This window comes from Plectropomus leopardus, chromosome 8 (assembly GCF_026936395.1).
Source record: "Plectropomus leopardus strain MGB_pleo_1.0 chromosome 8, ASM2693639v1, whole genome shotgun sequence".
Classification (NCBI taxonomy): domain Eukaryota; kingdom Metazoa; phylum Chordata; class Actinopteri; order Perciformes; family Serranidae; genus Plectropomus; species Plectropomus leopardus.
The window spans coordinates 4,049,452-4,075,454 of record NC_142183.1 but is presented as its reverse complement, the minus strand read 5'-3'; the positions used below and the strand labels follow the sequence as shown (position 1 = coordinate 4,075,454).

Sequence of the window (26,003 nt, the reverse complement as noted above, 5' to 3'; positions counted from 1 at the left end):
AAATAACATGAAACTAAATAAGATCTGAATGTCTTTTTTATTTAACCTTTTGAAACATGGAGCGACATCACTTTTCTTGTGCTGCTTTCAGATGCCTTTCACATGTATTTTAATATTTGAACTCTAAGCACATTAGTGAAATTTATTTAAAATAAAAACAGAAATAGGAGAAAGGCAATGAGCAACTTGGCACAATTGCAAAAAAGAGAATATTTTGAAAAATATTTTTCAAAAAGCTAGGGGAAAAAATCCAGGTGAACTATATTACTAATTATCATTGTTCATATTTAAAATTCTTTTACAGAATAATTAATTTATTTACTTTTTTCTTTTTAACTTTCCTGTTTGTTTTTAGTGTGTCTTTTTTGTGCTAATTTTCAAGGAATTATTTTGTTCTTTTTACTTATTTCCTCATTTTGTGTAATTTCCCATGGGTTTAAAATAAAATTAGCCAATTTGCTCATGTTTCAAAAGGCTAAAATTAACAGGCTTCCACAATAAAAACCCCAATAATAATTCAAATAAAGTAAATGAAAAAAATAAAACCACCCGAGGTTTCCTATATTTTTCATGTTCAGTGTGAACAAATGACATATAAATAACTGATCTACTAACTATTGAAATAAAAATAAAACATATTACACGCACTGCGAAACCATTTCCACACATTTCCAGAGTGGCTGATGAAACCACGGAAGCATCTACCCAACAACGGACGAGTCATCAAGTCGGACGCTGACAGACGATTCGAGCAGATTTACTGTCGTCCAAAGTTTTTACAGTGAGAGATAAAAACACGCTAAGGTCATGTTTTATTTATTTGTTCCATCACCATCATAATTAGCAATTTAAATGACAGTGCTACATTCAGAAGAACTATTATGTTGAATTCTCCCACTGGGAGCCATCAGGCTGCAGATAAACCAGCAGAGGGGTCCAACCTGAGGCATGCGGGCCCAAAGGAGGTCATGGGCGACTGATGGAGCACCTCAGTGTGTCAGCAGGCTAAAGAGTGGGCATGATTTTAGTGAAGAAATGTAATGGAATAAAGGTGTTTCCTGAAAATTTATGACTATTTTCAGCTTCTTCTGTCTCCATCTGAACAAAATCAAAGAGGACTGAAGCCTGATACATAACGCTGATACACAGATCATGAAATAACATCAGATTACATAACATGAACCCAATAATGTAAGCCTGGCACATTCAGTAAATGAAATGAACATGGCTTGTTCAGTAACTAAAATAAGCACAGGGCATTCAGGAAGCAAGTTGAGGGTGGTAAGTTTAGGAAATAAAATGAATATGGTATGTTATGGAAATGAAATAAATGCGGCCTCTCGTGGTATTGTAGTGAAAAATTCCCATTTGGCCCAAAAGGGATTTTCCCCAGAAACCAACATTATAGAAAAAAGAAGTCTGTTCTTAATTTTTAATATATTAATCTTTTAATATATAACTTGATGTGTCCAGGGCGTTAATATAAGTCATGAAGCGTTCTGTAGCACAAAAGCAAAATGCCTCTTCACTCTTATTATGAGGTGTCCATTATCCAGTTGCGAGATGACCACATTTCCGTTGATAGTCCAGGATTTCACAGAGGAATTGTGGATTCAAATCTTCTAGATGATCTGCTCGACTTTTGAAGAGTTATGTGATGCAATAACAGCTCTTGTAGCTCCTGCTGCGTCATGAGGGAGTCAGTTCCTACTGACAAGCACGTAGCCATAGCATCATGTGACCTAGAAAAGACGAAAACAGTTTCAATTGCAGTTTTAGATATATGTCCTTTTTCAAACTGCCTGAAATACCACCACATGCAAAAAGAAAAACGGTGTTTTTTTGGGGTTTTTTTGCAAAAAATGGGACTTTTTTTTTTTAAATGATGTGTTGTCATCAGGCATATTTTATATTCGCATTTTCAATCTGTGCAATTTGAGAGTTAATGGAAACCCGCCTATTAAAAACCATCAAGAAAAGCTGCCCCTGGTTGCTAAAAAGCGCTCTGTCTGATCACCTTACAGTTCAGGGAGAGGGACTGTGTGCAGTTAGAGGCCCAGTCAAGAAGTGAGCACTTCAGTAAATGAATCTCTTGAACAAAAGTTTTTAATGAACAGATTCTCGTGATTCAGGACACTAGAAAAACTGTTTTGCCCATCACCTGTGCTCTGACCACCGAAACAAATTTTAAAACCAAGTGTAAACAGGGTCTATGAGCATGCAGTGTTTTTATTTTCACATCTGTCTTCCTCATCACTGAACTGTTCTCCTTCACTTTGTCTTAATTTATCGTATGCAAAGTGTTACATAAATATAAATCAACTCATCTGATGAATATTTTACTTAAATTTCACTTAGCAGATTTGTCTTTCGGAAGAGGACATGAACAATGTGAGCAGCTCTTCCATTTTAATGACCAAACAAACTGCCGCTCAGACAAAACAGTGGATTTAAACATTTATGTTGCTGCAGATGTATATCCAGAAGAAAAGGAGAAGTGAAGGGAAATGGGGCAGAAACCTGAAGGAGGAGCTCATCAGGTTTGGAAAGACGTTAAGTGCTCGGATGAACATCGTCCCAACAAAACATCCATACATAATGCAGAAACATGCATTTATCATCTCTGACTTGTGTGAGTGTGACAGACAGCAGAGAGACGCTGAGGACACGCAGACAGATCAGGTTATCGTTATTATTAAAGAGTGAAGAAGCCGAAGTGAAGTTTCGAGGAATCAGCGCTCCCTCTAAAAGTCAGATTTTAGAGGGATTTCTTTCCTTTAAAACCAGCAGCAGGAGTCACTTCAACTCCCAGCAGAAGTGAAAATACCTGAATAACTCCGTATTAATAAATGCTGTTAGATATGATGAGACATTAACTCTCCAGCAGCAGCAGATTCTTAATTATCCCCTCAGGACGACGTGTTGGACACCCATCAGCTGATTAAAGACAGAAACAACTTTTAATCACTTGACGGACGAGTGTGTGAATCCATATCAGACGTATCAGACTGGAGGTTTGTCCCGTTCAGATCCATCCGTCCCTCCGTCCACTCGTCTCTTCAGTGTTTCCACTCGTGAGGCTGCTCGGAGAAATTTTGTGGATTTAAAGTTGTTTTCCTTCCTCAGTTCTGTGTGAAAGCTCCTTTTTCTTTTCTTATGAATAAAGCAAAAAAAAATCTGTAATCTTGGCTCCAACCAGACGTTCATTTCTTCATTTGGACACAACAAAATAATATCAACTTTGGTGGTAGGGAGCCCAAAAATACCAAAGAAAAAGTAGAAATAATAAAACTAATGGGTGGTTGACAAGCAACACAGAGAGATTTGTGGTAAGACTACATGAGTCAAGAAACTGTGAGGACACCATGATGTACAATGTTATGATGTGCAAAACATGTGCCTAAAACCCCCTTAGCTCTTCTAAAATTACCGCAGTGGCTTCTCACTTTTACAAAGTTATTACCACATAAATCTGGAAATGTTTCATAAACATTGCAATAAAAAAATTGAATTATTTATTTATTATAAACAATTATTCTTCTGCTTCAAGTAATGTAGTTCATCTAACCCAGTCGTCAGAATAAATTTTACATTTCTGCAAACCACAACAATGTTACATTTGTAAGTTATTATGTAGAGTATATGTTAAAATGTGACCACATGTTACAAAAAGCACTCATGTATGCTTTTTGTCTCATTCCTAAGTCGTCAAATACTGCAGCTTGAGAGCCACGTTTCATGGACGGCACCTCTCGCAGCCGTATGAGCAACACGTTCTCATTCGAGCTCGTCACACGGTGCCGCTCTGTCAGTGACCTTCCGCATACAAAATGACATTTTATTTATCCTTGTGCGTCAGCTGTTTACGCTCCAGGATGCCGTTACCGTGATGTCACAAATGCACATGGTGGGATGATGTGGCACGTGGTTATGTTTACACAACATGAGCACATGGCAACCAGCGTGTCACGATGGTTGGGATTAGGTAACAAAGTCACGGATGGTTAGGTTTAGGCAAAAAGAGGCACATGGTAATGTGCAGAAGAAAAAACTCACATTTAAAAAGGAAGTGAACTGCAGACTCTCACATGAAGGTGAGTTGTTTGTGGGATCCAGCCGGCAGCATTATCACCTGACGCCGTCTTTCTGCAATGCGTGCATCTATCCGAGCGCGCTCTTATCTGACGCCGTCCAGCCACGTTTCATGAGGATGCGAAAGGTGACTTTGGGCGTCGCGCTCGAATGCTGCACTGACAGAGTGGATGTATTTGACAAGTTTTCAGTGAGAACGGACTGGTTTGATACGTTGGAGGGCAGAGTCAGTTTATTACCCCACAGAACTTATCACAGCAGTATGATTCGCTGCTGGAAGACGTCAGTTAGAAACACTGCCGATAACGACGCAACGTAAAGAGCTGGAAAGCCCCTAAGGACCAGCAGGACTTTTTACCCTTACAAAGCAACTTTAGTGTGAACATAATTCCTATTCAAAATCTTTTCTGGTTAGAATAAATGGTTAACAGTTTGAAACATCACATCACAGGGATTGTGGGTAATAGCCTTCAGCAGAGTGTGGTCTGATGCGTGTAAACTGACTTGAAGGCCGTGAGCAACTTGAGAAGAAATTACCCAAAAAATTAACAAAAAAAATAGAAAAAGTACAAGAAGATTACCAAAAAATAGGCAATGAAACTCCTAAACAAACAAAGAAAAAAATGACAATATAAATAAAAATAATAATATTGCTTCTTAAAAAAATAATTGTAATAATTCTGATTATTATAAATATAGTTTTTGGACATTTTTTTTCCTAGACTTATTTATTTATTTATTCATTTCCAAATTTACTAATTTCCTGAAATTTACAAAACACTGCTTACAAAGTGTCCTCAAAAGAAAGAAAAACAACTTGCTCCAAGGTTCGAAGGTTTAAATACTTGCGAGAGCATCTGAACGCAGCACAAGAAAAGTGATGTCGAGTAAGGTTTGAAAGGGTTAAGGGTGCAGGAGGGCGGTTATGATCACCCCAAAGGACAAAACTAGAGAGCTGGGACACCCTATGGTCTTGCACGCTTAGCGAGAGTGTGCAGTTATTGGGACAGGGCCAAAGTCACTCAAACTGTCCTAGCTAATCTTGTTAGTTGTTCACTCAGTTGTGCATTGTAGTGTTGTGCGTAGTGTAGTGTAGTGCATTGTCCCAACAATCATCAGCTCTGGTTTATATACCCTCATTTCACAGAGATAGGTGTTAAAATATGCTGATTTACACTCTGTCTATCCCGGCGGCCTCTCTCGTGCTCTAAGCTGTCCACTGAGCAGCAGCTCTCACTTCAGAGGCAGCTACAGTGTCACTCCACAAACATGCAGTTTATGGCAGCAAAGGCCGCCACTCTGACCCGCTGCTGCGCAGGTTTGAATGTCCGTTCTGCTCTCCCACTCTCTGTTTCTATGCACCAGCACAACCAGCACGAACACCAGCTTCAACCAGCAGCAGCGTACACCAGCAAGTTGACCAGCACAGTTGTTTGGGTTTTTTTTTTTGGTTTTTTTTCATTTATTCAGCAGCAACAAAACCCAGAGGTAACGTAACATTAACCCTGTGAAAACTGGAGCGACATCACTTTTCTTGTGCTGCTTTCCAGTGCCTTTCACAAGTATTTAAACCTTTGAGCCCTGAGCGAACTGGTGCAACTTTCAAAAACATGCAAAAAAAAGGTAATGAGCAACTAATTAAAATTAATTTTCAGGTAATTTTCTTGTACTTTTTACTAGTTTCTTGCACATTTTTGGGTCATTCATTCTTCCGTTGCTCATTATCTTCTTCTCGTGTTTTGGGGAAAAAAAATCAAGTCTATTTGCTCAAGTTTCAAAGGGCAAAAACATCTGTATTTTATTGGGGGGGTAAGCACAAAATAATGTTACGTTTACAAAAATGATATAATGCTAACACATAATGCATGCCTGGATGTTCTGTTTTCAGAAAAGTTAAAATCACAGGGAGCTGCTGTGAGATGAGGAAGACAGTTTAAATGTTGATAGTTTACTTCATTTTCAATTGTTCATATGAAAAACATAAAGTACACCGAGGCAAACAGCAGTCCTGAAACAGACAGATCCAGAGTCGGTTGATTTCATTATTTATTGGCAGACGTGTTTTGGCTCAGCGGACACACAGGTGTTTAAATGCAGGTAATTCTGTGTCATCAGCTCCTCCACATGCTGACAATTAACAAGCTAATTACAAATTAACCTCACGTCAACATGTCAGCGTCCAAGCTTCACGTTCACTGAACAGGACAATATGTTTTAAAAAAATTAAAATAAAATATCATGAATACACAAATAAACGTAAACAACTGTTACAAAAAAATCAGCAAAATAGCCTATTTTCTGATTTTTTTTTTCAAATAAATTGTTTTGAAGTAAAGAAGTTTGAATTTCAATTTTTAATATAAAATTGAGCTGATGGTTAAAGATTTCGAGAATATTTTAGAAGTAAAAAACAAAGTAAACTTGATCAGTGGTCCATGTTTTCTGTTATATTTGGTGCATTTTTAAACATTATTTTATTGTTTTTTTATCTCCTATTTCAATTATCTTGTTTTTAACAGCTTTGCTTTTTACATTTTTTTTAATAGATAAGTGGGACACGTGTTATATAGGGATGTATTTTTACATTATGACTCACATGTTGTTGAATTTTCCTCACAGGTGCAGCATCTGTCCTGTAATCACTTCTTATTTAAATTACAGGAAGTAAAGTTGTTTTACTGTAAACCAACGTCTCTAAATTGGACATTTCTATCAGAGCAAATATCAAATGTAATTTCTGTGCTTAGACAGGAGAGATTCTAAGAAAATCAGTCTGTTGTGTTGAGATTTTCACCATCACTTTAGAATTTTATATCTTTTTTCATGTTTTTTGTGTTTTTTACATAACTCTTAACAGATGAACACTGACGGTGAGAAAACCTGTGAATATTAAACATGAGTTGTTGTGTAGAAAATATTAGATTTCACTGCTGAGTTACAACATGAGTGTCGAAGGGAGAAATTAAATTGAACACAATTCCTTTGACATATCAGTGTCTGAAAATTAGCCATCATAAATGTCATTTTTGTAAGTGAATTTATTCACTTGTGTTAAGTATTTTCCTGCATGTGAGCGACGGACGAAACATGTGTGGAATAAAAACTGCAGTGATGGTTGCACAAAATATTTTGAGACCCACAACAGTGTTTTGGAGAATGTGCTTAAGAAATATAGAAAAAAAAATAACAGTCATTCTCCTTTTTCATTGACACAATAACATTTTTGGAAACCCACACTGGCACAGAACATGTCCGAATTTGAGTGAAGTGTTGCAAAATCAGAATGATTCTTAAAGGATTTATTTTTTTTCTGTAGTTTTTCTCAAATATAGCTGTTGTATTAGTTAATTTCTTCTAATTGTCTCATCGACTCTGTTTGATGTTTAATGTATTGATTTAAATTCCTTGTGTTACATGACACAATCTTCACCTGTAAGTTTTAATTTTTAATTTATATGAGTGTAAAACGCTTCATACTTCCTCTGTTAAAGTGCCACCATATGTGATAATTATCAAATGATCAGTAGTGCAGCACGTTAGTGGATATTTTTACATGTCTGGACTCTCTAAGTGAAGATTTCTTTCATTTTTAAATCAGAAAAAAATATATTTTCTTGATTTATTTACATTACATAAAGTACTGCTCTCTTTATTTCTACATGCTGCTTGTATTAAAATAAACTCGTAATATCATTCAGCTCATATCACTATAAAGTATATTTTCTGTAAAATAACATGGATCAAAATTCAATATGACGAAGCTGCAAAATGTATTTCACATCAAAAGTGTTTAATTTGTTGTTTGTTTACTGAACTTGGCGAATAAATCTGCGGACATTTTTAGACAATATAAATGATTTTGACTGTGCAGATTTTAATGTCAGATATCATTAACTGGATTTTCTGCAAACAGTCTGATACAAATCAGCAGAGTGTGTTGAAGTTGTGGTCTGTGGCTCCACCTGCTGAACTCTGTTGATCTGCTAAAACCACGATCACATAATGCTGCTGCTACTGTTCAGCTCGCTGCTGCAGGAGAAAGAAAAACACAGTTAAAAGGGTAATTCTTCATACTTCATATTTAAACATGTTGTAATAAAGTAACCAGTACTCTCATTACTACTGTATTTTATTCATCATTTTATTCAACTTTTTTCTTTTCTTTTTTAATTATTTCTTGGTATTTGAGCGTGTATTTCCGCAGTACATTGTAAGCCAACACGAAAAGAAGTCCTTATGGTGGTCAGGAAAATAAAAATAAAAAATACTACAACTCACTCTACTGAGGATGGCTTTGAAAGCTCCAGAGCAGCCACTAAATGGATCTTGTGATGAGATGTTATTTTATTTTCCATCTTATGCCATGCATTCTGTACATTCAGTTTTAGTCCTTATTTTATCTAACTTTTACTAGTATTTTCAAGAGGTTTTATCCATGTGAAGATGCATTCTGTGCTTTTTATTCGGGTCTTATTTTCTTTTAAAATGCAGGTTTTATCTTGTCTTTATGTCTTCTATGTCTTTTTATGTGAAGCATTTGGTGCATGTATTTTTATTTTTATGTTCTTGTAAAGTACACTGGTCTGCATTTCTTGTATAAAAGAAGACAAATTTTATTATTATTATTATTATTAGTAGTAGTAGTAGTAGTATAGTAGTAGTATAACAACTATATTTGCAGATTTTTATTTTACTTTGCAGCTCTTTTTTGTCATAGATCATCAATAAATGTTTTTGCTCACTTTAAAACAGAGTTACATTTTATGTACATGTCTCGTTACTCAAGGCTTTAATGACAAAGTATATATTACTTTGCCCTTTTTAAAATAGCTTCCCTTTATTTTAACTATAGATTTTATATATTTTCTGTATAGTGCTTTTGTTGAGTACTTTTAATACTGTGATAAATGAACTGAGTTAAACCTAAAACTACAGAGGGATTATGGGATACTCAGATAAAATATGATGTTATAATTTCATATTTTAATATGTTTATTCTAGATGTCAGACATATACATATGGATGGATGGATGACAAATTATATTTTTATTTAATTTAACAGACAAAAATAGAAATACTTTGCACATTTTCGACCAGAATACTGTTACTTTGGCCCATAACTGAGGGAGGTGTTATACATTTCGTGAAACAATGTTGCATTTATTTTTATAATATTCGCTCTGACAGTTTCAGCTCTCTCTGGATGTTTCAGTCACACTTTCACTCTTCTGTCTCATAAACACATGAAGAGAGCTGATGACGGACAGGAGATAAACGAGGCTTTTTAAAGCTCAGACTGTGTCAGTGATTTAGTTTGAAAAACAGTCCTCCAGCGACACCTGATGGTTAGAATTGACCATTTGAGAAATTTAGACATCATTGTGTGAGAATTTCCTGAAGAGAGCTTTTTTTAAATAACATGGTAAAAGTACTAAATAAATAAATAAATAAATATGATAGATATTATAGATATATGATAATTGACGAGAAATAAAGCAAAAAGTTACAACAAAAGAGTTATAATGTCACATATAAATGTGTGCATGATAATACTTGAATTGTTATGATTATTTTTCTTAAAGTTTTTCAACTGTAATTAAAAAGAAAAGAAAACCAAGAGCAGCCCTCATATTTCCTGTGCAAAGACTTGTGTACATATTTTCCCTACTGACTCACAACACAACCATTTATACAGCTGATTGTGTGATTTCAAATAAACACAATGGAAAAGAAAACATACAAATATAACAAGAAAAAAAAACTACAAAGAAATTTGATCAATTTGTTAAAAATGTTTGATTAAATTTGTACACTATGTAAAAACATTTTTATCCCATGTGCTTTATTTTATTTTGTTTCAAACATGGTATTTTATTTTATTGAAAAAAACTTTATTCTAAGCATTTTTATTAAGCATTTTATTATCGTATTTTATTGTGTCCATGATAATTTATTCAAATGTATTTGATTACAATTATTTTATTTTGTTTTATTTTTTAACTAAATGCAATTATGCTTTGTTTTATCCTATAAATCTGTATTTTATTTGATTGAATTTAATTTATGATTTAACTTTGCATTGCATATATATATCGCACACACACACACACACACACACACACACACACACACACACATATATAACATGTTTTATTTTTTATTTAATTTAATGTATTTATCTATTCATCTTTTATCTCCGTTGTGACCTCCACACCATCAGGAGGCGATAATGCGCCATTTCCACCACACACGAAGAAGAATGACGCTCAGTCAGTTAGCTTGTCAGTCAGAACTGTCTCCCCGTTTGACATCTGTCTTCAACTAAAACGGCCTTTTTTCACCTTGGAAAGCTTCACTTCACTTTATGCGGCGTTGTCGTGCTTCACTTGACGCAGTTTTGTGTTTAATTTAAGGTAAGCGCCTGCAGAAGATCGTCTTTCTCGGTTGTTAGCCGCCAGCTATCTGTGCTAATGCTGTAGGCTAGCAACATTAGCTCGGTAAGCTAAAGCTGTTAGCCTCTTTTCTAATGTCTGTTTAAATGTCTTTCATGAGCTCTGCTGTCTGCGTGTAATAATCAACAAAAATCTGATTAACGGTTTATTTACCGATAACTAACTTCTATTATTTCAAGTTAATCTGTAGTGCTAGCTTGTGTTTGAAAGAAACGCAGGCTTAAGCGTAGGTTAGCTAACGTTACTGTGTAAATGTCAAAGAATTACAGTTTTTTAGATCTTGTACTGTAAGAAACTCAGCCAATAATACCACACTGTGATTATACACAACGACAAGTTAAAGCTCTGCATGCAAAACCCCTCTCAGGTAACGGTATGCAAGTATTAAGAGCATAATGTACCTCCCTGTCAGTGTTTTACTGTTTGTGTTGTTTTTGGATGAACTGCAGTATTAATGTGCGGTAAATACTGCAAATGTTGTAGTGCTTTGTGTTACGGTGCCTTCACAGTACTCCTAATGTTGTATCTCATAACTAGTAAAGTTAAGGATACTTAAATGTTAAATATGTTTACTAGTACCATCAGTACTTCTGCGCTGCTCCAGGTTTGCTGTGTGTCATAACTGTAAATAAATTAAAAACGATTTTTAAATGCTCACAGTTTGCTCAAACACAATGTGTTTTTTGTTAGCCCAATATATTCAGCTCACAGTGATAAAATTAGAGAGAGTCCGTTTAAACTCGGAGGAGCTTTTATGTTTGCAAAAATAGAGATTAGAACAAATGCAAAACAAAAAAATGTCTTACAGTTTAAGAAGATAATCTATGGAATTATTCTTATTTTTTGTTTTCTTTATGTATAGTTTTGATAGCGTCTTTCAAGGGGTTGACAAATTATTGGTCTGGTTGGTTATCAGGGCCGACTTTTGACATTTTGCCGATCATCAGCATCAGCATTTTATTTTAATGATCACAGATAAAATTAATCACTTCAAAAATGCAAAGAAAGTATCTGCATGGGAGGAGCTTTTAATTTGTAAAACCTCAGGGAGCTGTTTTTTCATATTTTATTTAAAATTTCACTTGACTTTATAAAACTATTTGGGGAACTTGCTGTATATTATGTTGAAAGTTTTAGTTTTGGATTAAACATTTGCTAAAGCCATTTAAACAAAGTTTTGTGTTGGAGTTTGTTATATTCCAAATTCTAAATTTTGACAGAAAGATTTTAATTTTTAATTTAAGTGCATATTGGTTTCAAATAGTGGTGATTGATCTTATCAACTTCTAATAATCACTATCTGTATCGGCATTGGCCCTGCAAGACCAATAATGGTCGACCCCTAACCCCTAGTTAATATTTGGAGTCTTTGACAGAAACAATATATTTTTTAAAATGATCACAATTATTGCTTATTATTTCTGTTACCACTGAATGTCAAATCATGTAATTGTGTCAAAGCCAGGGTTGCAAAATACAGAAGGACTCAGGAGGTCTCAGACCCCTTAATAAACACAGAGAACCCCTTAAAATCTCAATCAAGGCATTGGTGGGTCTCAAAACCCGAGATGGATCTAAAGGTGGATGTTTTGTTTTGGTTACTCTGGTAACCCGCTTTGGTCAGATGTGTAGTAAAAGTTCATTTGTTTAAACCGGATTAACTCGTTTTTCTCCACACCAGTTTGAGGTGTAACAGAGATATTATCACTTAAAAAATCTCTGCACTTGTTACTCCCATGAACAGCTTGTGTTCATGTTTTCAACTGATTTACGCTCACAATGAACCATCTTCAAGCTTTTTCACATCTCAGTAAGTCAAATTTTACATCTTCTGTCTTCCCTGACACCTTCTGTCTGCAGGAAACGCCCTGAGCGTTTCTCCTCCCGTCATGTCTCACAACTACCCGTACAAACGACCGCCGTCTGACACCGATCTCAGACCTGATGGATCCTATGGCTCTTCAGACCGTCGTCACACCTCATCGGACCATGACTTTTACAGGCAGCCTCAGGAGTCCTTCTCCTCATCCCACCTGTCTTCCTCTTCCTCCTCCTCCTCCTCGGCCTCCTCCAGAGGAGCTCAGTGGTCGCAGGACGGTGCTCTCAGCATCCTTAGCAGCTGTGGTCTGGAGCCCAGCGACCTGGCTCTGCTGGCCGAGCTCCCTGAAGACGTCCTCACCGTCGAGTCCCTGCCTCAGGTCCTCAAACAGATCAAAGGAAAGAGGGGGACCGTCAAACCTTTCCCTCCCAGTGCTCCTTCTCCTGCCTCCTCCTCTTCCTCTTACCTCCCCAGCTCCTCCCGTCAACTTGCTCCCAGCTCCTCTGCCAGCGACTGGGAACATCCCCGCAGCCAGCCCCTCCAGTACCCAGTGGACAACATGACGCCTGATCCTCTTTCATCTGAACTGGACCGCTGGGGGAATCCCAGGACCTGCGGCTCCGTCAGGACAGACCAACCATCATCATCATCGTCGTCCTCCAGCTACATGGTGGACTTCCACCACAGACCAGGACCCTCTGAGTATGGTAAGACAGGCAGAGACACTGGTCCGCTTCCCTCTCGTGACTACAACCACATACCAGGACACTCTGATTTTGCCAAAACAGGCAGAGACTCTGGTCCAGTGTCCCCTCAGGACTACAACTACAGACCAGGACCCTTTGAGTATTCTAAGACGGGCAGAGACTCCAGTCCAGTGTCCTCTTTGGACTACAACCACAGCACGGGACCCTCTTATTATGGCGACATGGGCAGAGACTTTGGTCCAGTCTCCTCTGTGGACTACAACCACAGACCAGGACCCTCTGAGTATGGTAAGACAGGCAGAGACGCCGTTCCAGTGTCCTCTGAGAAACCACCCTCTTTCAGCTCAACAGGAAGAGACAAAAGACCCCGTGCTTCTCGTTTCTGTCAGCCGACACCAGCTGATCACAGGTCAGCTCCTCCTCCTCTTCTCCCAGAGCTTCTGAAACTTGACACCTCTTCCAACTTGATGCCGCCCCAAAAACAAGCTATGGACTTCTACGGGACGTCTCCGACGACGTACCCGTACTCGTGCTCTCTGTGTGACATCACTGTGATGTCAGAGAAGGTAAGGAAACCTGTCCTCCTCCTCGAACCTCTCTCTACAGAGTCTGACGGGGGTGGGAGGGTTTGTGTGCAGATGCTGCAGCTGTCGGGTAGAATCAGTCAAGTTACAGATTTGTTTATGCTTCTTTTTGTTTGTGTGTGTTTCAGGTGTGGATCAAACATATAAACGGGCCTCATCATGCTGACGGACAGCTCGCACTCCTGCAGCAGTGAGTTTCTCTCTGGATGCTGTTTTTCACAGAATCCTTTTAGTTGATTTATTTAACGTGATTGACATGTGACATGTGAATCACCCCGCACACAACATGACACAACAGGGGTCATTACAGTGTGAACTCAACATTTAGAGTTTTAGGACTTTGATAATCTTTGTTTTTATTTTCATAAGTCTGTCATGTCTCTTCTGCAGGTTTCCTAACTGGGACTGTCGCATGGAGAATATCAGCAGGTCAGTGTCACACACCACCTAACCAGAACATCAACCATAACAGCAACCAGAACACATTATGAACTGATGCTCTGTGGTCACATCTAAAAAAATACTGGTGTATCTCAGAAAAAAAGCTTTTACTTGAGAAGTTTAAAAAGAAAAGGATCTCAGATTACGGACTAACATCTTAAATAAAACTTCCTGTTATTTAAGGGTTGACAACCAATCGCAAAAGAGGAAGGATGAAGGAAATCCTGCCCGAGCCCAGACAGCCAATCAGAGCGCCTCCAGTAAGGACACGTTATCATTTTCTACTAATTTTATTCATCGTATCATCCTCACTCATTACCGCACTAACATGTTGTTTTCTGTGTGTTTGCACAGTTCCACAGGCAAATAAAAAAACAGAAAAGAAGGTAAAAAGACCAAAAAAATCATAAAGTATATCTGCCTCTGCACAAACTCTTATGTAATAAAAATCTTGTGTTTTTTTGTTTGTTTTTTCCCATCAGACTGCAGAGAAAAGCAAAGTGGTGTGTGTGAAGTTTCCGGCTCAGTCTGTGGACGAGGCGTACCTGAGGAAACTGAGCGAACCGTTCGGAAAGATCGTCAAGATCCTCATGTTTCCGTCTTTAGTGAGTCCACGCTGTTTCTCCACAATGTTTTGTAATCAAGATAACACGACACACTTTTCTTTTTCTATTTTTATCAAAGGAGACATGAGATAAATTACAATGGTTTGTCAGGCAATTCCAACCTTTTTAAAGTTTATGTATATATTATATTTAAGATAGGGTATTATTGTTTTCATGATTCTCTCTTCGTTTTCAATCACATCTGCAGCCGTTCTTTATTATTCTCAAGGAACTTTGATCATATATGGATGCAAAGTGAAATAAATTAACGATACAAACTGTATAGACTTCACAAATTCCCAATTTTCTCTTTCCCAATTCACTCAAGGAGAAATATCGCAGTCATGTGTATGAGGCTGGAAGTATTCTGCATTCAAGATACATTTCAGCAGAGGATTTTATAGTTTAAAAACTTGTTAGATGATTTAACTCCCTTTATGCATACATGCAGCCCAGAGAAGCATAACTCAAGAGTAGAATACATGCATGATGTTAAAAATGAATCTGTTGTGATCCCTGCAGGCGTTTGTGGAGCTGGGCTCCATCGACCAGGCGAGGGACCTTGTGAAGTTCCACGCTAACTATCCTCCGACTGTAAACGGAGAGCAGATGGAGTTCAGGATCTCTAAGACCTTCAACTTCCTGCAGGTAGATATTCTAAGATTATTATAAGAAAACTTTTTTACAGAAATGGTCAGCAAGTGACTGATACTGAACAGCACTGATGTTTATTTAGCTATTTATTATATTGTATTTATTCTTTATTAAATGGTCAGCAAAGAACATACAGTACTGATGTTTATTTTATTATTATATTCTTTATTTGAATGGTCAGCAAAGACTGAGGCTGAACACACAGCACTGATGTTTATTTGATTTTTTTATTTATTAAAGTAAATTGTTGAATAAAAGTTGTTTGTTTAAGAAAGCAGCCTTCTGAGTAATTTTTTCATATCAGTGCAAGATTAGTGCACGATCCATATAGAAATGATCTATTTTCATTCCAGCTCATAAATTCACCATATCGGTCCCATATCAGTAATCTCGGTATCGGTCTCAAAAATCTCATATCAGTCGGGCTCTAATTTAAAAACAAATTGGTATCATGATAAAAACCTGAGATTTAAATGGTTTAAATTGTTAAAATTAATATATATTTGATATTTATGATTAGGACTTATGTTGGTTAAAAAAAACTCAATAAAAGTAGGAAATAATATTAACGTATAACTTTTTTTAATACTTGATTTTGAAAAGCACATTTTGTGTGCAGAGCGATATTAAAGCGTGTGTGTAATATTAAAGCAGGCTTTAAGGTTTAATTGGTACGATTTCATAACTCACTCAGCTTTAAGCCTCTGCTGATAACTAAAGCATCTAACGCACGATACTTAGTATTTGGGTATATCGCAGTTTTATTTTTCTCCTCACATCTTCTCTGTTGGAATAATTAAAGTTGTGTTTCTCCTCACAGAGTTCTCGGGTGGTGTGTTTCACTCCGGCTCCGACAGGAGAGGACAGCAAATCAGATCTGATCAGCATCGTCAAACGCTTCGGCTCGCCGCTCTTTTCCCTCTTCCTGCCGTCTAAGGTAAGATGAACCAAACTGTTCTGGTTTTGTTCAATCTGTTTTTCTAAATGCTGATCCAATACCTTTTTTCCCCACATTTAAAACCTGTAAACATCACCGTGAAGAGGTTTAAAATCAGGAAGCTTCTTCACGTCTTTAAAGTCCAGTGTGTCAGATTTAGGAGGATATATTGGCAGCAATTAAATATACTTTGGTGATACAGAGGCATTAGGGACTGTTCATTATTCATGAGAGGGTGGTGCAGGACAGTCGAGGTTCTTCAGATATTTACACTGGGGAGAGAGTCATGGTTTTTGATTTGGCTTTGTGGTTGTATTTTGTATTTAAAACTCACAGCTGGGTTTTAAAGGTATGTTTTTTTTAAACATTTCTAAAATCACACCACTTATCATAGCCTGATAAATAAAGTACAGTACCTGACCATTTCCTCAAAGCAGTGTATTAAATATTTAGTACTTTTCTGTACTCATTCATAAGTGGATCCGACCCTCACCTGGGCCCACTTTGGAAATCTTTGTCCCACTGTCCCAAAATTCCTAATGACAGCCCTGGTCTCAAGCTAAACCTTTAAAACCAGGAAACATATATACACAGAAACTATACAGACCATACATTACTATATGTAAACATATTTACATCGTTTTTACAGAAATAGAGGAAGAGACAGAAAAATGAAATAATACAAAATAGAACAAAAGAAATAATTACACAGTAATTCCCAAAAACACGTCACACCCCTTCTTCGCCAATGTACCTCATGAAAATCATATCCTTGCACGTCTTTTTAAATTGGTTCCCGTTTGAACATTGCTTCAACTCTGTCTTTAAACGATTCCATAATTTGACATCACAGACTGAAATACAAAAACTTTTCACAGTCTCCCCGTTACTTAGATCATAACCCCCATCTCAATCACAGAAAACTCTCTGAACATGTGTTGGCACTGAATTAGTTTTTGACATTATTTGTGCAGTTTGTAATTCCACAAGATCCATGAATTTTGATAATTTTGGCTTTAAAAATGATGTGTTTTTTTTTTTATCCTGATCCCTGACATTGTGAGTGATTCTTGCTGCTCCTTTTGGAGAATGATCGGTGAATGCAGTGACCTTTTGTAGTTGTCACCCCGTCTTTGTTTTTGTCGTAGTAGCGCCACACTGTAACATCACTTGTATTTATTTTTCAGGCGTTCATAGAGATGAAAAATACTCCCGATGCTCAGAAGCTGGTGGATTATTATTCCTCCAGATCTCTGAGAGTCAACAATGACGTCCTCACAGTTTCCTATTCTGTCGAATACAAGAGCCTCATGTGAGTACGACGGACCTGATCGCTGATTTATCATCTGATTCTGATCCATCGATTACTGATCCGCACTGATATTCCCTCCTCCTGCAGGCGGGTCCCTTCGGCAAAAAGGTACGAAGAGGAAACGTGTTCGACCAAGAGGGAGAGGAGTTCAAGCCGAGAGACGGAGGACAAGACGACAGAGACCAAGAGGAAGAGGAGCAGTAAAGACCGAGAAAAGGACGATGGAGAGAAATCCAGCAGAGACAAGAGAACCAGGTCCAGATCCAGAGAAAATGACACTAAAGAAAAAAGGTCCAGATCCAGAGACAGATCCAGCAGAGACAGGAGGACTAGAACCAGATCTAAATCAAGAGAAAAGTCCTCTAAAGAGAAAAGGTCCAGAACCAGGTCAAGGTCCAGAGACAAATCTAAGGAAACGTCCATCAGAGGGAGGACCTCCAGGTCCAGGTCCAGGTCCAGGTCCAGGTCCAGAGATACATCCAGCAGAGACGGGAGGACGAGAACCAGGTCAAAATCCAGAGAAAAGTCCAACAAAGAGAAAAGCACCAGGTCCAGAGATAAATCCAGCACTGATCGGAGGTCCAGGTCCAAGTCCAGATCCAGAGATGAATCCAGCAACCAGTCCAGAGAGAAGTCAGTGGTTCCAGAGAAAAACGAGACGACTGGTAAGAAAACACAACATGATGAACAGCAGAGAAGCTGCTCAGTAAAAATCTTTAAATTAAGTTTACATACACGTTTAAAATTTCTAATAATTTCTGTAATTCTTATTTTTCTGTGACAGAATGATTGGATCACAGACTTTATTTAGAAATGTTGGTTCTTTTATAAACATACTGTCAAAAATATAATATACAGCAACGTGTTGTTGTAGACATTTCACACTGCGGAGACTGAAACCTAAAACTGCTTTGCATTATCACCCAGACAATAGTTTAAAAAAAATCAAAATATATCACAATAAACATTAATCATAGCCACATGTAACCTTAAATACTTTGCAAGTCAAAACTAATTAAGCATCATTTATCAGCATAAACATCATCCTACAATAAATAAATGAAAGTTCCTCAAATGGTCACATGACATAAGCGTCTGAATAAATGGAGCAAATATAATGAAAACCAGAAACCCCAGCCAGCATCAGTGCAGTCAAAACAACGAAAAAAAAGGAGTAACCTCCTCCAGACTACAACGAAGTGAAAGAAATTAAAAAACTAGAAAATTTCAATAGAAAATCTTTAAAAACATTATTAGAAACCTTTTTCTTAAAAAAAAAAAAAACAAGACTCTGCAGAACATGGAAAAATAATGTCTGACATTCAGTAATTTCACACTCCGCAATACACCAACTATGGTGTATAAAATCAAAGTGAAAAAAAAGTATCAGGAAGTACTTCTGAAACTGATGAAATTTCATCTAAACCATAAAAACCTGCATGACGACCGTCTTCTTCTCTGCTCAGACTCTGAGTCCAGGATTGATCCTGATCCAGCTCCTGTCAGAGACTCCAAACCTGAAGAGGAGAAGCGAGACGAGACTGAGGATGAAGCAGAGTGAGTTTTGCGTACGATCATGATATGGCCAATTTTTTTGTGTTGCTTACAAAAAGTTTCAGTAATGAAAACCAACATAACATCAATACTCTTCGTTTTGTTGTTGTTTTTTTCTTTTTAAACCAGAAAATATATATTTAGAAAAGTAAATAAAATAATATAAATTAATATGATATAAAATTTCATTTACATATATGTGTGTGTGTGTGTGTGTGTGTGTGTGTGTATAAAAAAAATAAATAAATACATAAAAATAAAATTTCATTTAAAATGGAGGATAATAGAGCCTGCTTTTATCAAACCATAGAACAGGGAATAATAAATTAATTAATTAATTAATCAAAACAATGATAATAAAAAAATCAGCAACTTTGCAGGGAGATAATCTAGCATTTTTTAAAGGATAATGCAGTTAGATCAACAAACATGTCATATTGTTTTCATTGTACAGGAAGAAGGTGGGGAAAATCTGTCATATCTGTGAGGTTGTTTTGGGAATTTTTGTTTTTGGGTTTTTTTTTAATCCATTTGTAAATTAAATGAGGGTGATTTTTTTCCACATTAAGGATATGTAATTCATCACATTCCTCTACTGAGTCGGGATGCAACCAGTGTCAAGTGACGTTGAGTTTTCCTGTTTTTAAAATAAATCCTACAGCATTTAAAACCACCTGCTGCTGTTTCTTTGAGTTTCTGCTAAAGTGAAGATGTGCCTGTGATCGGCTGCAGGTCGTCTGCAGACGACAGCGACATCGAGGGGATGGAGGTGATCGGGGAGGATGGAGAGACTCTGGAGAATGAAGATGTGGACATTTTTGATGATGCTGATGAAGAAGAGAAGGAGGAGGAGGAGGGGGAAGGAGACAGTAATCCTGCAGAGAGAACAGACTTACCTGAACCTGAAGATGGTAGGAATGAAAACTGAGCTGTTTCTGGAAAAGAAAAACACACACAAAAAATGTTTTAAAGCAACTGTTGTGATGTTTGTTTCAGATAAAAAGGAGGAGGTGAAGGACGAAGAGGCTGCTGATCAAGATAAAGTAATAGAGGAGGAGGAGAAACCCATACACGAAAAGGAGCAAGAGAAGGAGGAATCTATAAAAAAGGAGGAAGAAGAGTCAGAATCCAACAGAGAAGCCGAGGAGACTCAGCTGGAGGAGGAGCAGGTGGAGACACATTCTCTTTAAAATTAGAAGTCATGCTTTATTGTATAATAATACAGTTAATCAGTATGTGTTTAAAAAAATACATCCTGCTGGTTATTTTAAAGCCTCTGCAAACATGGCTTTAATGAATAAGAATGCACACATTTTATCAAGTTGAGTGGCTCATTTAGTATCTTTGAAAATCTGGGTGAAAATGAATGTTCCCAACTATTAGAAACGCGAGTTAAAATAGCTCATTTAGAGGATAACAGCATTTCTGCAGACTGTGTGGGCAGATCATGTTCTGATTAACCCCCACCTTTATTAACTGTCTCTCATCTCCACGACGACAGCCATGGAGCAAAGCAGAGTCGGTATGGTGCAGCTCTATTGTGATATTTTCTGTGGCAACATTGTATGGATACATAGACACCAAGCGTCTTTAAATCAGGAATTATTAGTTATAAATATGGCAAATACAAATTTAACTTTTGGTTGTATATTATAATAATAATATCAATTGCTTTTTCGGCCCACTACATGTTTTTTAGTGTAATAATAGGGGTTGACTGGAAATTAATAGGCTGAAAACTTTATCTTTTAAGATTAAAAAAAAAAAAGAAAGTGACAAAATTTTATTCAGGGGACAAAATTTGCATGGTAATAGTATATTCCAACATATAGCAAAACTCTGCATATGACAACAACATTTCAAATTGTAATTATATAGGCTTGTGGCTTGAGTACTGTGATGATGTTGTACAGTGGGGCCTGTGCTGATTCCCAACCTCAGAATATAAAGAATCAAGAAATGAGCACATATCCAGACGTCATCACTGTATCAGAGTCAGGCAGTCAGCACTTTTTGTCTCTTTTCTCTACTATCTAGCCTAGCATCTCATTGAGACCTGTGTTTATATTTCAAAACCTGGAGCCAGACCCGGCTGGAAAAAAAAAGACTGCCTTTAACTGAGATTCAGCTTAGAGAACAACAGAAAAACTGCAGTAAACATCGAAACAAGAAGGAGGAAGTGCAGTATGAGTGTCAAAATGGTTTCAAGTATTCAGAATCAAGATGTAGCAACAAAATTATTTTTCGTTCACTGATGTTTAGACTTCAAACTGTTAATTAGTGATATCAGACAATCAATAAGTATCTGTCACCGGTCTCATCAGTCTCCGTCCTGTGGGTTGTCTTTGTCTCCAGGAAGAACCAGATTTCCCAGTAGACCTGGAGAACTGCATCACTCTGGATGAACTGGGAGAGAACCAGTCTGACAACCAAGGTAAGCCCCGAAGAATCTGAAGTAACTATGTAAACCAAATTCGTTCGGTCATGAAATGTAATATTAAATCTTTTTATGATGTTTTATTCATTCCTGGTTGTTTTTAATCTTCTGTTCTGCTGCAGATGAAGAAGTCAAACAGAAACACAAAGTAAGGAGGAAATACAGATTCTAATAAAGGTTTGTTTTGTTGGTCAGACGTGCTGCTGACGTTGCACTTTGTTGTTTATTTGCAGTCTTCGTCCTTCAGAGTGGTTTACTTCGACCATCTCCCGCTGAGTCACTTCACAGACTCTGACTTCATCAAGGTGGTAAAAGATTTTGGGACGGCGGTGCGATACTTCCGGCTGCCCATGCGCCGAAAGGTCAGAAACTGTTCCTCTGTTTCCTGTAACTTCTGTCAACCTTCAGCTGTGAAGCACACTGAGCCCGAGGCTGCGGTCCAACAGTCCTTTTTGCTTTGGGAGGTTCCTAACTGAGTGAAAAGACCCGAACGTATCCAAGAGGCTTGTGTTGTCTTAACTTTCTGTATACACCAAATTAAGGGTCCAAAAGGTCAAAATGATACCCGTCCTCAGTAAACCTGTCATCACTGGCTTTGTGAATATTTAGGATTTTCCTTCACACAAATACTGCACAAACACTGCGTTTAATGAGGAGTCCACTCGTTTTTATTACAACACACGTGTCATAATTGTTTTCTTTACTGAAGTAAAGTTTTATTTATATTATTATTATTGTTGTTGTTGTTGTTGTTGTTGTTGTTGTTGTTGTTGTTGTTGTTGTTGTTGTTGTTGTTGTTGCTCCTGAAGGTACTGCAGGGGTGTAAACATAATTTTTAGCAAGATATCACTTGTGTTGCCTAAGAAAGTTTATTATTATTTATTATATTGATTATTGGACAATATTGTACAATGAGGACAGTATGTAAGTTTGTGTGCAGATGTCCTGTAAATCCGATTTAGACTCTTTGACTCTTTAGGCATTTGTGAAGTTGTGTTTGACATTTTGGAGACTCCAGGGATGTTTTCAGCTCGATGACACCTCATCATGTTTTGGGTTTGTGTGTTTCAGGGTTTCATCGAGATGTCGACTTCTGCGGAGGCTCTGAGAGTCGTGAATGAGCTGACCTCTAAAACGTTCACCCTCAGTGGCTGCAAAATCTACGTCAACATCTCCAACAGATACAAAAGACTCTCAAACGGGTCAGAGTCCCAAAACTGTCTCCTTTTCTTCCTTTCACCTGTCAGATTTCTGTCGTCATTTATCTCAAATCTCTTTCTTCACAGGGTGATCGTCCCCATGGACAAAGAGAAGAGGACGGAGCGCAGGAGGAGTGAGAGACTAAACAGGGATGAGTCTGATGAGAGGAAGGTGTCCTCGAAGAAGACTCCAAAGAAAGACTCTAAAAAGACTCCGGAGAAAAGGTCTTTGTCTAAAAAGACTCCAGAGAAAGATTCCACATCTACAAATACTCCAGAGAAAAAGCTATCGTCTAAAAAGTCTCCAGAGAAAAACTCAAAGTCTCAAAAGACTCCAGGGGAGTCAGCGGCCAATAAGAAATCTTCAGAAAAGGAGTCTGCATCCAGAAATTCTCCAGAGAAGAGGCCAGAAAAGAAATCAGTTGTCAAAAACGAGTCAGAAAAGACGTCCAGAACACCAGAAGAAGAGTCAATAAAGACTGAAGAGAAGAACTCAGCTGAGGAGGAGTCTGCTGCTAAAAAAGCGCCAGAAAAAGAGCCCTTGTCCAAAACTAGTCCAGAAAACAAGAGATTAAAAAGAAAAGGGACTCATGAGAATGACACGGTGCCTGAGAAGAAAGAAAAGACGAAAGAGTCGACAAGTGACGAAACTCAAAGAAAGCGGGAGCTGGAGGAAGACGAAAAGAAGGAAGGGTCAGTTGATATGACTCAAGAGACAGACAAGTGTAAAGACAAAAAGACTCCAAAGACAGAGGAGTTCAAAGACAAAAAGACTCCAAAGACAGAGGAGTCCAAAAACAAAAAGACTCCAAAGACAGAGGAGTCCAAAGACAAAAAGACATCCATGATGGATGAGTGTAAAGAAAAACAGACCCCAGAGACACACGATTGTGAGGTCAAAAAGACTTTTGAGATGGATGAGCTTAAGGACAAAAAGACGTCCAAAGATCAGGAGGAGACATCTGAACCAGGACTGAAGGACTCAGAGGATTCAAATCAACCAGACTCTACTGGAGATCCTCCAAAACCACAAACTGAGCCGGTACAGCTGAACACCTGCAGCTTGTTACAGCTGCTGAGTGTACATTGAAATGTAGCAGGAGCTTGTAGAGCTTGAAATGCCTGTGATTCAGTTTGTGTAGACAGTAAATACTTTATGAATACTTTACTTACAGATTATAAAGAATATAAAGCATCTCTTATGATCTGCGATCTGGTTTTAGAAAGCTGCTGCTGATGGGCTGCAGGACTCAGAGGTGGATCAACAATGTGGACCAGCAGGCAGCGCTGCAGATCTGCAGAAACCCACCAGACCTGTTGGTACGAAGATGGATGGATGGATGGATGGATGGATGGATGGATGGATGGATTCAAAAAAGCAACAAAAATTGCATCTTCCATGTTTATTATTTCCAACCCCTTATCAACTAATCAGTTATTAATTTGTGGACTTGATCTCTAACATGTAACATGCACTGACATATTTAAACACACAGACTCACACACACACACACACACACACACACACACACACACACGACTCATCAATGTCCTTCTTCATTTTTCATTCTGCACAATAATGTTTTTTGTGCATCGTCTTGAAATGAGAAATGTTTGTGCGTCATCCAGCTCACTCCACAGTTTACTCCACAGGTTTAAATCCGTCTTTTACACTCCATTTCTACTGTTTCTGCCGTTCATGCAGGTCAACGTACTGACTGTCGTTTTTTAAATTCTCACAGGAGCAGAGTTTGTTCGGCCGGTCGTCGGTTACTTCTGTAACTTGTGTCAGCTGATCTACGCTGACGAGGACGAAGCCAAACTGGAGCACTGCAGCACCGTGATGCACTACAGAAAGTACCAGGTGATTTATTACTTCAGTTTCATTCATGATTGTAAGTGTAGCTGGTTTTACGCTGCTGAATGTAACAAAAAAACCTTTTTTTGTTTTCCAGGAGAAGACGGGCAAAGATCCGTGGGCGAGCTGAACGTTAAACTAAAGGTGAACCAACACAACTTAAAAAAAAGAGGAGAGACTGAACAGACAAACACTTTTTAGTTTTTAATTTAACCCACAAGTTTCTTCTCTGATGTTGCTGTTCAGGCATCCGCTCTTTAAGGTTGTTTTCATTTCGTTTCTCTTCTCATTCAGTGTTTTGCTGGAGGACACGGCGGCAGGGTTAAAACCTGATGTGAAAACATCTGGAGCGAGTTATTCCTGTTAAAATCAGCTGAAAATAAAAATGTGAGAAAATGTACAGTGAAGAGGCTGCTTTGTAGCTTTCATATTTTTATAGCTAAATGTTTTATTCTATTTTCAAGAGCTGTGAAATGACTTTCTAACTCAACGGTGGAAGAACTCACTTAAAAACAAACTTGCATTTGAGGAAAGTGGTTTATTTAACAAAACATACAAATTAATATTAAACAAAAATTTCCAGCTGAAAACAAGTTCAACACAAAATAAATTTAATTTCTATGAGGATGAATAATTTTACGTCTTCAGAAGTTCATTTCTGAAATCAAAAGTTTAAAATATTACTGCAGATTGTGTTTTAAACCTGAGAAATAAAAGCAACAACAGTGTATCTGGCTGCGTGTGCCTCCTGGCATTTAGTGGATGAATACACTGTTGTTTGTCAAGAAATAGTCCCAGCACAACAAACCAGATGCAGACACGCCAAAGGTTTGGCGCAGTGTGGACGAGTTTTTCCAGAAAATGTTGAAACTATTCCTTCAATAAAAAAACGCACATCCTTGTACAGAGCTGTTGGTGTATGATGTAATCATTCTTCCTGTATTATTTTTGTTGATTAATCGGATCATTTTGATCGTTAGCTAAAACCATTAGTTTAATGAATTTATTCTTTTAACCCTTTAACAGTCAGACAAACAAATGTATTTAAAAAAAATACATTACAGACCATAGAATATGTTCACAAATTGCTGTTTAATTTATTATCCGGATTTATTGATCATTTCATCTATAACAAGGAACTTCTGAAGGAGTTTTTAATTTTACCAAGAAATCTCGGTTTTGCGTTTTTTTTCTTTCTGATTTTCCTGTTCAGACATCAGCTCTTTAAGATTCCTTTGCCTTTTATGTCTCTGTGAGAGATTGTGGTTTGCTCGAGGGCACTTTTGCAGGGTTATACCTGTTGTCAAATCATCATTTACGCTGAAGCGGCTGCTTTGTAGTTTTGTTGATAT

At 37.5% G+C, this 26,003-nt stretch overlaps 1 protein-coding gene across 2 annotated transcripts; it reads left to right on the top strand.

Annotated features, from left to right (window-relative positions):
• The first annotated feature begins 10,322 nt into the window (after positions 1-10,322).
• Positions 10,323-25,560, top strand: LOC121948243 (uncharacterized). 2 transcript variants are annotated; one of them, XM_042493588.2, is made up of 23 exons: positions 10,323-10,505; positions 12,405-13,636; positions 13,783-13,844; positions 14,045-14,083; positions 14,279-14,355; positions 14,450-14,481; positions 14,578-14,700; positions 15,223-15,348; positions 16,175-16,291; positions 17,479-17,603; positions 17,691-18,268; positions 19,070-19,160; positions 19,890-20,068; positions 20,154-20,326; positions 21,513-21,591; positions 21,717-21,742; positions 21,828-21,956; positions 22,666-22,796; positions 22,881-23,835; positions 24,017-24,113; positions 24,536-24,657; positions 24,749-24,795; positions 24,946-25,560. In XM_042493588.2, exons 2-22 carry the CDS (start codon positions 12,434-12,436, stop codon positions 24,779-24,781), a joined length of 4,497 nt encoding a protein of 1,498 aa, XP_042349522.2. In that variant the 5' UTR covers positions 10,323-10,505; positions 12,405-12,433; the 3' UTR covers positions 24,782-24,795; positions 24,946-25,560. The 2 variants fall into 2 exon arrangements, with proteins under 2 accessions (XP_042349522.2, XP_042349521.2); XM_042493587.2 differs by having other exon boundaries at positions 24,749-25,560.
• Positions 25,561-26,003: the final 443 nt, after the last annotated feature.

Coding starts and splice junctions, on each gene's coding strand:
- LOC121948243 (XM_042493588.2), top strand. CDS start 12,434: ATGTCTCACAACTACCCGTACAAACGACCGCCGTCTGACACCGATCTC. Junction 16,292..17,478: donor CCCTCTTCCTGCCGTCTAAG/GTAAGATGAACC, acceptor TTTATTTTTCAG/GCGTTCATAGAGATGAAAAA. Junction 24,658..24,748: donor TGCACTACAGAAAGTACCAG/GTGATTTATTAC, acceptor TTTGTTTTCCAG/GAGAAGACGGGCAAAGATCC.